This window comes from Apodemus sylvaticus, chromosome 1, assembly GCF_947179515.1.
Source record: "Apodemus sylvaticus chromosome 1, mApoSyl1.1, whole genome shotgun sequence".
Classification (NCBI taxonomy): Eukaryota; Metazoa; Chordata; class Mammalia; order Rodentia; family Muridae; genus Apodemus; species Apodemus sylvaticus.
Genome location: NC_067472.1, coordinates 144,424,343 through 144,437,560, shown reverse-complemented (window position 1 = coordinate 144,437,560; position 13,218 = coordinate 144,424,343). Strand labels below are relative to the sequence as shown.

Here is a 13,218-nt window from a genome sequence, read left to right as displayed (position 1 = left end):
GCCGCCGCCGCCGCCCCGTAAATTGCATTCTGAGTGGCACAATGAAGTCTCACATGATCACACTCTGTCCTACACAAAACATACATCATGTGAGTGTCCAGGATATCTACATTGTATTCTGCACCTACACATTAGTCGTCTAGTAGATATCTCAGTTCCCAGATAAACTGTCGCAACTCTCCAGTACTTGTATTCAAGTAACCCTGAAGTTCCTTACTAACAGTCTCAAAGAGGAGAGCCTCCCAGGAGACACAGGATGTGAAATGCCTGGCACAGTAGCTCTGCCACCAGGTGGCGATGCTACAGGACATATAAACAACACACAGAGGAAGCACAGGTCAGCACTGATGTTTCAGGCGTCCACTGGGGCTTAAAGGGGATAAAGAGGACACTGAATTCCCCTGAACAACCCTGTGAAGGAGACGCTACAATAGTTCTAGCATCAGAGATGAGGAATTCAAAGCTTGGAGATTAAATTGCCCAAAGTCTGAGCTGCTCAGTGTGGGATAGGACCTGAGCTGAGGTAGTCAAACACTCCAGTCCCAGTATAGCCAGCATGCCTGGCTTACAAAGCCACAGTCTGTGTTTCAGCTGGACCTACCATGATTGGCCATGTGCTCCAGATAGGTCACCAACTTATGATTGAAGCACAGACCCGGGGGATGGAAGAGATGTCTCAGTGGTTAAAACCACCTTTGCAGAGGATCCAGGTTCCATTCCCAGCACCACAATGGTTAACAAATGTCTGCAACTACAGTTCCAGGAGATCCAATGCCCTCTTCTGGTCTTCCCAAGAACTGCATGCACATAGTGCACAGACATACATGCAAACATAACATCCATGTGTTTAAAGACCAAAGTATAGATCTGACCTCTGTTTCTACAGTATTTTAACTGATAATATCTCCCCTCCACGTGGCTTAGGAGAGAATATTGAGAAATGAAAAGGTTTGAAGAAGATATGTTGGGAGAAAATTCATTATTGACAAACTCCTAGATTATCTTAAGAAAAGTTTTAGCAATTCAACTATCTCATGGTTATATTATGGTGGTTCTATGGGATCTCAATGAGAATGGCATCTTAACACGGCAGGTTCAGTATCACTTTTCTGAAATGTCTGGGGCCAAAAGTGTCCCCAGTTTCTTTTTAGGTATGGAATTTTTGCATAGACCTAATAAGTCTTAGGGATGGTATTCAAGTCCAAATGCAAAATTAAGTGTTTCATATTCACTTTATATGCACAACCTACAGATTCATTTTATTTGCTATTTGTAGGGTGCCCGAATTTTGACTATGGCTCATTACATTAAGTCAGGTGATTTCCCAGTTATGGTATTGTATTAGGTTTAAAGTTTGGAGTAGTGTGTGTGTGTGTGTGTGTGTGTGTGTGTTTGCTTCTTTTTTCTTTTTGTAATTAGATATTTTCTTTATTTACATTTCAAATGTTATCCCCTTTCCTGGTTTCCCCTCTGAAAACCCCCTATCCCATCCCTCCTCCCCCTGCTTACCAACCCACCCACTCCTGATTCCCTGCCCTCATATTTCCCTATACTGGGGCATCGAGCCGTCTCAGGACCAAGGACCTCTCCTCCCTTTGATGTCCAACAAGAGAGTTTGGAGTATTAAAAATGTGCCTGAATTCTCATCCTGAATGGCACAGTGCCTAGCAGAAGAGACTCCACCTCTTAGAAATACAGACAATATGCCTAGCTCTCCAATTCTACACAATGCACAAATTTGCTAGATTGATGTTGTATATAGTCTTGAATATTAACAAATATAGTCTGTCTTTAGAATGGCAAGATCAAAGAGGCATGGAAGAAAACAGGTCAAGTGTGGAGTGAGGAATGCCGGGTCGGCATCACATGTCATTGGCAGCACGGAAGCCTAGAATGCCACAGAGAAACAAGGCCTTTGTCTTCATGCTTTGAATGGAGAAACATTTAGAACCTGGAAACTTTTTAAAAACCTGGTCCAGCTATTTAAAACACATGGGGAGAGCCCGGGATGTGGTTCGGTAGCACAGCGCTTGCCTAGCTTGCACGAGGCCCCTGGTTCAATCCCGACATGGCAACAGAATAAAAAGTCAAATGCACAGGGAATGCAGGTTGTGAAATACAGGCAAAGAGCCTGGCCAGGACTAATGGTGCTCACCTGTGATGAGCTTCGTGGGACACTGAAGCAAGAAGGTTGCAAGTCTAAGGCTTGCCTGAGCTGATGTGTGAGCTTGAGTCAGCTTGGACAATGAGCTGTGGGCAAAGCAAGGGCAGAGACGGGGCTGTGTGTCTGCTGCTTAGTGGCAGAACCCTTGCCTAGGGTACATGATGCCCTGCCTTTGATCCCAAGTACTTCAAAAATAAATGCAAAATAAACTAGGCAAACATTGAAACTTTGCTTTCAACATAGATATTTAAAAGTATTAACAGAATAAATAAGTCCTGGTGTTTTACAACGCCTCCTCAGTCTTCCCCCGCCTACTGTGCAAAATTTATGCAACTGAATGAAAGGCATGTAGACTAAGTCAGTGCAGAGACGTGGTTGGAGCCGAGAACGATGTACTCAGAAGGGCAGGGTGAGGACGGAGGGAAGCTTCAGTCCCTCGAGCCCCTCATGAGGGCCTGAGTTTGATTCCTCAGAACACGCCCAAAAAAAACAACTCTCAAAATGTCAGACACGTGGTCTCAGTAGACCGGGCCCTGGAGCTGACAGCCGGACAGGATACTTTAACTGGTCACTTCTAGGCCTGTGAGAAACCTGTATCAAAAACCAAAACAAACAAGCAGCCAAGCAACCACTCCTGTGGAACAACACCTGAGGTTCCCTGGCTCCCACATGAGCTCATATACCATATACATGTGCACGTGCATAGGCACACACACACACACACACACACAGAGAGAGAGAGAGAGAGAGAGAGAGAGAGAGAGAGAGAGAGCAGATAGGTTGGATGAACAGCTAAAATGGCCTCTAGTATCAGGGACAGGGGTTCAGGGAAGCAAACACTGTTGAACTGTTGATAATTCTTAAGAAGAAACCTTATGGGGAATTGAAATTTCAGGGAGAAATTAAAGCCACACACACAAAGTTGAGGCTCGGGTTTGGTTAGGATTAAGCTTGGAGCCTTTTTAGCAATCAGCAGAGCATGGAGAAGCACCTGCTCAAACATCAGCGAGTCACGGAGGAGGACCCTTTCATCCTCTGGGCCCAGCTCAGCCCTTCCTCTGTGAGTCACATGAGCCTCCCAACTCTACGTACACATGTTCTCCCCACACTGAAGTGCTTTTATATAAAACAGAGGCGGCACTAGCTTTTAATGCCATCGCGAGCTTGCTTGGTTTGGGTAGCTTAGTTCTATGATGCTGGGCTCTAGTGCAGGGGTGCGTCCACGCAGGTAAGTACTCTGGCTAAGCCTCTGTCCCACCTGACCTGCGTGGAGATTTAGTGTTAGATCATAGCTTTTTTAGAGTCTGGATTACATATCCCATAGCTTGTCATTTCTCTTTTGAAGAAAAAATAACAGTGGATGTTTTTCAAACTTCTCATGATTCTATCAAAGTACTCAGCACACAAAGTCATGGATCATAGGAGCAGGGAGGAACGCAGTCCGGGCCCCGTGCAACCGACAACTGTGGACAGTCTAACTTTACACATTTAACTGACACTCAGCTCTCTAGCTCCAGGATGTCATGTTCTTGAAATCAACCAAGCACACACCAAAAGCCTCTTCAGAGGCTTTCAGGATGGCTTAGTGGGCACCGGTGCCTAATGCCAAGCCTGAGATCCAACCCTGAGACCCAGGGCTTGAAGGAAAACAATATTTGTAAATATATCTGAACTGAATGAGGAGGAGAAGCCATGTTTCCCCTCTTTACTCCCTAAGCAAAACAGCATGGCAGCTTTTAACCCAGCGTTTACAGTGCATTAGGTTAGCAGCAATCTAGACACGATTCAAAGCATGTAAAGGATGTGTGCAGATGATATGCAAATCCTGTGTTACTTAAAGACCGTAAGTATCCACAGGTTTTGTATCAATGGTTGGTGAATCAGTAAAGTACCCTCTAGGTCCACTCTGAGTGCACATCAGGAAGGATTAACTCAAGAGACCTGCCCAAAATGTGGAGAGCACCGGCCATAGGCTGCCCATGTGTGAAAGAGGAAAGAGAGAAGCCCAAAGTGCTGGCTCACCCTGCCAGGATGTGAGCTGCTTTACCTCCTCTTCCCTCCCCGCTATGATGAGTTAAAACAAGTCTTTCCTCCCAGAATTTGCTCTCTTAGGTATGTTGTCACAGCGCGCGCGCGCGCACACACACACACACACACATACACACACAGAGTAACCGACAGAGACTAGATTTTCCTAGAATCGCCACAGCTTCAAACTTGGTTTGTTCCTCCTCTCGTAGGTCATCATGGGGATCCTCATCCCGCCCACCATCTTGTTTTTGGAATTCCGTACATATGATGATTTCTCCTATCAGACATCCAAGGAGAATGAAGAAGGCAAAGAAAAGGAAGAAGAGAATGTGGTCAGTGGCAACCAAGAGGGTCACGTGGCTCTCATTTTCAGTGTTAATATTTGGTTTATCGTGGATTTAGAAAGCTTGCTAACAGGGGCACTTGGAGAATTTTTCCTTGTTAAGGCCACGTTGTGCTGGAAAGGCCCACCTGCAGGCCATTTGCCATGTGCTGGGAATGGCCTATTCCCACCTGCAGAGCACCTATCAGGTGTTGGAGATGGCCTATTCCCACCTGCAGACCACCTGCCATGTGTTGGAGATGGCCTATTCCCACCTGTAGAGCACCTGTCAGGTGTTGGAGATGGCCTATTCCCACCTGCAGACTGCCTGTCAGGTGTTGGAGATGGTCTATTCCCACCTGCAGTGCACCTGTCAGGTGTTGGAGATGGCCTATTCCCACCTGCAGACCACCTGTCAGGTGTTGGAGATGGCCTATTCCCACCTGCAGTGCACCTGTCAGGTGTTGGAGATGGCCTATTCCCACCTGCAGACTGCCTGTCAGGTGTTGGAGATGGCCTATTCCCACCTGCAGTGCACCTGTCAGGTGTTGGAGATGGCCTATTCCCACCTGCAGACCACCTGTCAGGTGTTGGAGATGGCCTATTCCCACCTGCAGACTGCCTGTCAGGTGTTGGAGATGGCCTATTCCCACCTGCAGAGCACCTGTCAGGTGTTGGAGATGGCCTATTCCCACCTGCAGACTGCCTGTCAGGTGTTGGAGATGGCCTATTCCCACCTGCAGTGCACCTGTCAGGTGTTGGAGATGGCCTATTCCCACCTGCAGACTGCCTGTCAGGTGTTGGAGATGGCCTATTCCCACCTGCAGTGCACCTGTCAGGTGTTGGAGATGGCCCATTCTCACCTGCAGAGCACCTGTCAGGTGTTGGAGATGGCCTATTCCTACCTGCAGTGCACCTGTCAGGTGTTGGAGATGGCCTATTCCTACCTGCAGACCACCTGTCAGGTGTTGGAGATGGCCTATTCTCACCTGCAGAGCACCTGTCAGGTGTTGGAGATGGCCTATTCCCACCTGCAGAGCACCTGTCAGGTGTTGGAGATGGCCTATTCCCACCTGCAGACTGCCTGTCAGGTGTTGGAGATGGCCTATTCCCACCTGCAGTGCACCTGTCAGGTGTTGGAGATGGCCCATTCTCACCTGCAGAGCACCTGTCAGGTGTTGGAGATGGCCTATTCCTACCTGCAGTGCACCTGTCAGGTGTTGGAGATGGCCTATTCCTACCTGCAGACCACCTGTCAGGTTTTGGAGATGGCCTATTCTCACCTGCAGAGCACCTGTCAGGTGTTGGAGATGGCCTATTCCTACCTGCAGACCACCTGTCAGGTTTTGGAGATGGCCTATTCTCACCTGCAGAGCACCTGTCAGGTGTTGGAGATGGCCTATTCCCACCTGCAGAGCACCTGTCAGGTGTTGGAGATAGCCTATTCTCACCTGCAGACCGCCTGCCATATACTGTGCTGTTTTCCAGGATGCAAATGCAGATGCTGGCTCGAGAAAGGGGGATGAGGAGAATGAGCACAAAAAACAGAGGAGCATTCCCATTGGAACAAAGATCTGTGAATTCTATAATGCGCCCATTGTCAAGTTCTGGTTTTACACAGTAAGGCCCTCCCTGACGGTTGTCTTGGTCATGTGGGGAATACTGAGAGCTACGATGGAATCAAGAAAAATTTCAAAATGTTCAAAAGGCACCCAAAAGTTCATTGAGCTAAACTAGGACCAGTTGAGGGCTTTAAAATTAGATCCCAATATATTGTAATACATATTTTATGTATGTAAAGATATTGGCCATCTGAGGCCCCCATAGCTTCATGAAGCAAAATAGCCTATTGGCTGAACAGAAAGGATTTTTTTAAATGTTGCTAGTAATTAAAACTTAGGGAAGTTTTGTTTGGTTTTAAGATAAACAAAATGGGGGGCTAGATAGATGGATCAGCAGTTAAGAGGACAGTTTGTCCTTCCAGAGGTCCTGGGTTCAATTCCCAGCATCCACCTGGTGACTCACAGCTGTCTGTAACTGCAGTTTCTGGGCACTCAATACCCTATTCTGGCATCCACAGATGTCAGGCACATGGCACTTAGATATACAGTCAGGCAAAATACCCACACACATAAAGGCTTTTTCAAATAAATGTAAGAAAATGTTTTTAAACAATAATGACTAGTGAATTAAAGAGCAGAGTCACAGATCCCTTCCCACAGATCCCACTAACTTGACATGGATTTTTCTATCACTATAATTCATACCCAAACCGATCAACTATAAAGAGGATAGCGTTCTTTCAGCTCGTGGTACTGATGTTTCAGTCCCTGTCAGTTGGTCCTGGTGTTCTTGGACCTGTGGTAAGGTAGCACACCATAGCTGGGAGTCTGTGGCAGAGAGGAACCACACTTCCCACAGCTGTGGGACAAAGGAAAGTAAAGAGAAGGTGCTCAGTCCCAGTATTCCCTCGGAAGGCCCACCCCCACTGACCTCGTTCTGGGCCCCAGCTCTTACAGGCTGCACCACAGTCTGGGAACAAAGCGTTTAACACATGGGCCAATGGGAGCCTTTCCAACAGAAACAACAGCAAGGCTGAACCCAGATCATAAACACACTCCGGCTTAACGAAGACTGTCTTCTCTAGAGCCCTCACCAAACAGATGTGCTTGGAGACAGCAGGTCATTTCCAGGGTTAGGTCTGTCTACACTCCTTTGAGAACGAGGCTCACTGGTTGCAAGAGCAGGACAAGACAGGACACAAGAACAGATGGGAGCAGTCCCAGAGTCATGCCCAAGGGCGAGATAGTTTGGGCACAACGCCATTCTGGAGAGCCAGCTGCAAAGAACCTCCCTCCAGTCATGCCCTTTCCCCATGTGCCTCCACTCTTCCCCCACCCCAATCCTACCCCTTTCCTCAAAAAAAATAATTTGTTGTGGTCACAGAATATCTCTATATGTCTCAGACCTGCCACTGGTAACTGGGGAGTCGGGGAGTGGGGAATTCATAGGCCAGCACTGTGGACCTTCACAGAGAATCCGTCCACATGGCCTCTCCGACCTTCTCAGTCGCCCATCTACAATGGGGGAATTTAAGAGCAAGTCGGGTGAGACAGGAATGCTAAATCACCCTTGCCATTTTCCTAGAATGTAAAAGACACACACAGCAGCAGCAAACCTAAAAAGGGTTCCTTGTATAATATGATTCTTTCAACTTCATAACAAAGGTATAGTCGGGCAGGGCCTGGGCTGTCTATGTCAGAGCCTATATTGCACCAAAGTGTAGCCCCTAAGCTGCCTCATTTTCCCCACCAGTGATATGCATAAAGGATGAGGTCTGCTAAGTAGGTCAGTCTATGGGAAGAAAGAACCTTTTGTGGATGAAGCACCGAATGTTATCCGTGAGACACACCTGCCATCTTTTCCTTCTTCAGATCTCCTACTTGGGCTACTTGCTGCTGTTCAACTATGTCATCCTGGTGCAGATGGAGGGATGGCCCTCTCCCCAAGAGTGGATTGTCATCTCCTACATTGTGAGCCTGGCATTAGAGAAAATCCGAGAGGTGATTGATTATTGAAAAGGCTTGACTATAAACCCCCACCCCACGCCATACCCACTAACTGCTGAGTTCAATTTCAGATGCTAGTAATGCAGAGTTTTATGCAGATGAGGGCTCCTAGTGAGCCTCCCTCCCCCTCCTCCCCATCCCCAATCATTCTATTTGCTTGTTTCTGATGTATACACCCCCTCGCTCTGACTGAGTTTCAACTCACAGTTCAAAACACAAGGCAAAATAAATGACACAGTAGGTTTGAGTGTATGAATGAGCTATGCCAAATGCTGCCAGCTACTTGAGATGTGCCAATAGGTACAAATGGGCACAAATTCTGGCTGTCTTGTATGTGTATGTGTGTGTGTATGTGTGTGTGTGTGTGTGTGTGTGTGTGTGTATTGTGTGTGCCCCGCACACGTGCATCCACATCCTCACCTGTAAATGTGCTTGAGCATGTGTGTGTGTGTCTGTGTGTGTGTGTGTGTGTGTGTGTGAATGTACCTATCTGCAGGTAGACTGGCCCATGCTGGTTTAGGTTGGCTTCATTCTATCATTTCTCTACCTTCATGTTTGAAGCAGGCCTGAAACTCACTGTTTCAGTTAGACTGGCTGGTGGGAAACTCTCTGGATCCCTCTGTCTCTGTGACATTCCTGCCCTCAGCACAGCGCTAGGGTTATAGGCACACACCACCACATTCAGATTTTAGGTTAGTTCCAGGCATCTGAACTCAGGGCCTCATGCTTGCCCAAGAGACACCTCACCCACAGCTCCTCCTCCCCAGCCCTAGGAACTGCATTTACATTTACGCTGTAATGCTGTACAGTTGGTGTCGTGTGCACAGGGTGCGTGGAAGTGCAGTTCTTGGTTGAGGGGAGGGAGGGTGGGAGGGAGGCCAGAGGAGGAGGAGCTGAATGAGGTGTGGTTTCAGAAAGAGGTTGTTCTCAATGGAATCCCACTGAGAGAAAAAAAAACCTGAAAGAAGGGAGAGGAGTTTCTCACTCACATCAGTTGTTTGGCACCAAGCACAGCAACGACTCCAATTACCCAAGGGCAGGCCTCCCAGAATGGGGCAGGTGTGGGCCTCACAGCAGCACCTGCAGTGAGGGTGGCATGCCCACCTGGTGAGAGGCTCCAGGGAACCTGGGTGGGGCCTGGAGCATCTGCTGCAAGCAGAGGGGCCCAGTTTCTAAAGGAAGTGCTGAAAAAGAACAGACACACTCCTCCACAGGACACAGTAGAGGGGGAAAAAAAAGCCAAGAAGGCAGGAAGCACGGGAAACACCAGTGAGGATGGCTCTCACCCACACGTCTGAACTGCACTACATTCACTCACGAACAGCAAGGTTTCATCCAGGCAGAACAGGAGCTTAAAGTGAGAAACCACACAGTACCGATTCCTGATCTTTTCCCTACCGACATAGAACCAATACTGTTATTTTGTAGTTACTGTTGACTCATTCAGTAGAGTTTGATGTCTACTATTGACCTCATCCAGTAGGGCAAGTTTGATGTCATTGGTCAAGTGACAGCAGAGCAGTCCAGAGTTCTGGGAATCCCCTACACCCCGCCCTCCTGCATGACTCCTATTGCTTCTCTGGCTTGGCTGCATTAGATTCCTGTGGCTGTTACATCTAGGACTTCTCAAGGGACCTGTCTTACCATTATACAGCATGTACCATGTTGAAATGAGGGGGTACACATGTAGGATTCAGAGGACAATTTTGGGAATCCATTTTTGTCTCTTTACCTTTGTGTATGTCCCTGGCAATCAAACTCAGGTCACCAGGCCTGTATGACAAGTGCCTTTACCCCCGACCCAACTTGCTATGCCTCCATCAAGATCTGGAGCCTGCGGATAGATACAGGAGAGACAGGGCAGCTGTCGGCCAGCATACATGGCTTGCCGAGACAGCGAGCCCTTCTGTGTTAGCTGATAGGCAGCTAACACCCCACTGGCCCTGGAAACCCTGGATCTCCCCATGATTTCCAGAGCTGAAGGGGTACTCTGACAAGGCTGCTTCTTGCTCTGTGTGCCTCCACTGTGCCTGCCACGACTTTATATGTATGGCTATGCATACTACTAGCTGAATAGTTTCCACTTTGCTCTGTGGAAGTGCCCTTTCAGTCAGCAGTGATGCAGAAAAGGGATGAGGTACAGGAGGGAAAATCTGGTTCAACTTTCCCTGACTTCTCATGTCTAACTTGAGAAGGAATTTTGGCAAGCCCGTGTTTCCCAGTCCCATGCAGCCACCCTCTGCCAGGTGGGTCATCCTTCTGTGGAAACTGAGAACTTGTCCCTGCTCTAGAGTTGTCCTTCCATAGAGTTCTGGAATGTGAGCCAACAGGCATGAGTCCAGATAATTAAAAAGGGAATCAAAAGGCAGCTGCTCTAATTACAGCCAGAAGGAGACAATTTGGAAGGCATTTCCTGAGTCTCCGAAACCCCTGCATCTAAGAACACAGAGGATCCTGTGGAATTTCCCCTTCTAGATATACCCTCTGCCAGAAAATTTCATGTGCAGAGTTCTTGAGCCACAAAGGCCCCAGATGCCCTGGCCTGGCCTGGCACTCTTCCCTTCCCTAGAGTCTAATGAAGATAAGGTTTCTAATAGGACCCTCTCGGCTTACTACTCTTTGGGGTTTACTTGCAGATCCTCATGTCGGAACCAGGCAAACTCAGCCAGAAAATCAAAGTGTGGCTCCAGGAGTACTGGAACATCACAGACCTCGTGGCCATCTCCATGTTCATGGTTGGGGCTATCCTGCGCCTCCAGAACCAGCCATACATGGGCTATGGCCGGGTCATCTACTGCGTGGATATCATCCTCTGGTACATCCGAGTGTTAGACATCTTTGGTGTCAACAAATATCTTGGCCCCTATGTGATGATGATTGGAAAGATGGTTAGTAACAATTCCCTATGAGTAATCAGATAACTTGGCATTAGAACACCAGACCAAGCTAGGGTGTGGCTTCCTTTGGTTTCATTTCGTCTTTCCTTTGCAGCTGGTTTAGCATATATAATTGCCCTGCATGCTGACATCTTCATAAACTCCAACAGGAAAGCATGAGTTGCAGATTTTCTATACACGCCTTTACATAGACATTTATTTATCTCTCACTGTGTACAGGGACTTGACACATGGCATCTTCCTTCTTCCATGTCATATTCTTTGGGTGATTAGTATGAGAAAAATCCATAGTGACATTTATTTCAAACAGGTTACAGAATGTGAGACTGCTCACAAACCAGAAAGTTATTTTTGACTACTAAAATGGATTGTGTTAGGACTAATCCCAGAAGAAAGGTGGGGACTTTCATAACATAACAATCAACTAATAGGATGATATAATAATAATTATTATTAACTTAATAGAGCCAGTATGGATTTGAGCTATAGAACTTATGGTTTAGTTAATTCCAGTAAGGACTCTTACACTCAGAGATGTTCAAAATTAAGGATTACAGGATCTAGAGAGATAGCTAAATGGTTAAAGGAACTGGCCATTCTTCCATAAACTCTTGAGTTTGTTTGAAATCAAGTAGCCACATGTTGGCCCACAACCTTTGTAACTCCAGTCCTAAGTGATCTGACACCTTCCATTGGAACTGCATGTGTGTGGTGGAGGCAGACTTGTAGGCAAAGCACCCATACACATAGAAAAGTGTTTTTGTTTAAATTGAGGGTTACAGTAGTTTAGCATCACATAAAAGGGAGAAAATGGGATTTATATCAGCTTAGTATAAGGAACACTCAGTATCCATGTGTGTCCTCACAAGTCTTTTTGTCTTTATTTCCAAGATGCAACCTCTCTTGCTGTTGCTCCTAAAACCTCCCATGTTTTCTGATATGAGTCCTTCCTTTCTTTATTTCTTTGTCATTTGTAAGACAGGGCCTTTACTAGCACTGGCTGACCTGGCAGTCATCACGTAAACCAAAATGGCTTCAATTTCACGAAACCCCCCCCCACTACCCTGCTTTCAAGTGTTGGTGTGCCACCCCGGCCAGCCTGTTCTCTGTTTGCAGTTACAATTACTGGAAAAGCCTTGGTGTATGGGTGTGTCGTTTGGCTTTTTGTCACCATAATAAAATACAACTTATAAAAGAAAATGTATGTTACAGTTCACAGGCATGAGCCTGTTGCTTTGAGTGTGTGTCCAACGAGAACCTCATGTCAGAGTACATGTTAGAGCAAGCATGCTTACGGAGTACGGCAAGGAGAAAAGAGAGAGGGAGGTGGCGAAGCCTTAAGGACCTCGCAAAAAGACACACTTCTCAAAGGTCTCATCCCCATTCTGGGGATCAATAGTGCCAACCCAAAAACTAACCCTTTAACATGTGGCCTTTAGTGTTGGGTATTCTAGATACAAACCAAAAAACATAATTCAAAAGTCTTTTGTGAGAGGCATTCTAGAACCAAACTAGAATGATGGACAGTAATAAAAGAAAAGCAAGAAAGATCCGGTGCAGATGAAGGCAGCAGGGTTCTAGAATAAGACCCTTTATTCTAGAGGCTTTATAAAGGTGGATGAGAAGGAAAGATGGGAAAGAAGCTGTCTTCATCACAATTAAAGTGACGCCTCTGGAGACCACAATAGCATGAGCCAGTGCGAACTTGGTCCAGGAGTCAAACTGTAAGACATGCATTCTTCCTATGCAGATGATTGACATGCTGTACTTTGTGGTCATTATGCTGGTTGTGCTGATGAGTTTTGGAGTGGCTCGGCAAGCTATCTTGCACCCAGAGGAGAAGCCTTCTTGGAAACTGGCCCGAAACATCTTCTACATGCCCTACTGGATGATCTATGGAGAGGTGTTTGCAGACCAGATAGACCGTAAGACTAGAATTCATAGTAAGACTCTCTTCCCTGCTTCCAGGGCAGATGATCAGTTCCAAATTAATGGAAGAGCACGCATTAATTTGGAAGTAAAGTGTTTTTCATTCCACCATAGGCATTAGGTGGTTTTTATAAAGAAATAAGTACCGACTGAAGTGTAGATTTTGAAGTATCTGCTATTTTTCTCTAAAACCCGCCCTCTAGAGTTCTGAGTCTCACTTCCCTTGAGCTGTTGGCTGTGACATCATATGAAGTAGCCCAAGCTATTACATTCATTAACTCATAACATCTATAGTTACCTGTCCAG

General features: G+C 46.7%; 1 protein-coding gene across 1 annotated transcript in view; it reads left to right on the top strand.

Annotated features, from left to right (window-relative positions):
* Trpm1 (transient receptor potential cation channel subfamily M member 1) overlaps window positions 1-13,218 on the top strand; it is a 119,926-nt gene that overhangs the window by 84,310 nt on the left and 22,398 nt on the right. Inside the window, exons 18-22 of the mRNA XM_052178463.1 lie at window positions 4,405-4,527; window positions 6,006-6,137; window positions 7,952-8,080; window positions 10,723-10,974; window positions 12,734-12,908. Of these exons, the coding sequence (XP_052034423.1) occupies window positions 4,405-4,527; window positions 6,006-6,137; window positions 7,952-8,080; window positions 10,723-10,974; window positions 12,734-12,908 (811 nt within the window). The remainder of the gene's footprint in view (window positions 1-4,404; window positions 4,528-6,005; window positions 6,138-7,951; window positions 8,081-10,722; window positions 10,975-12,733; window positions 12,909-13,218) is intronic.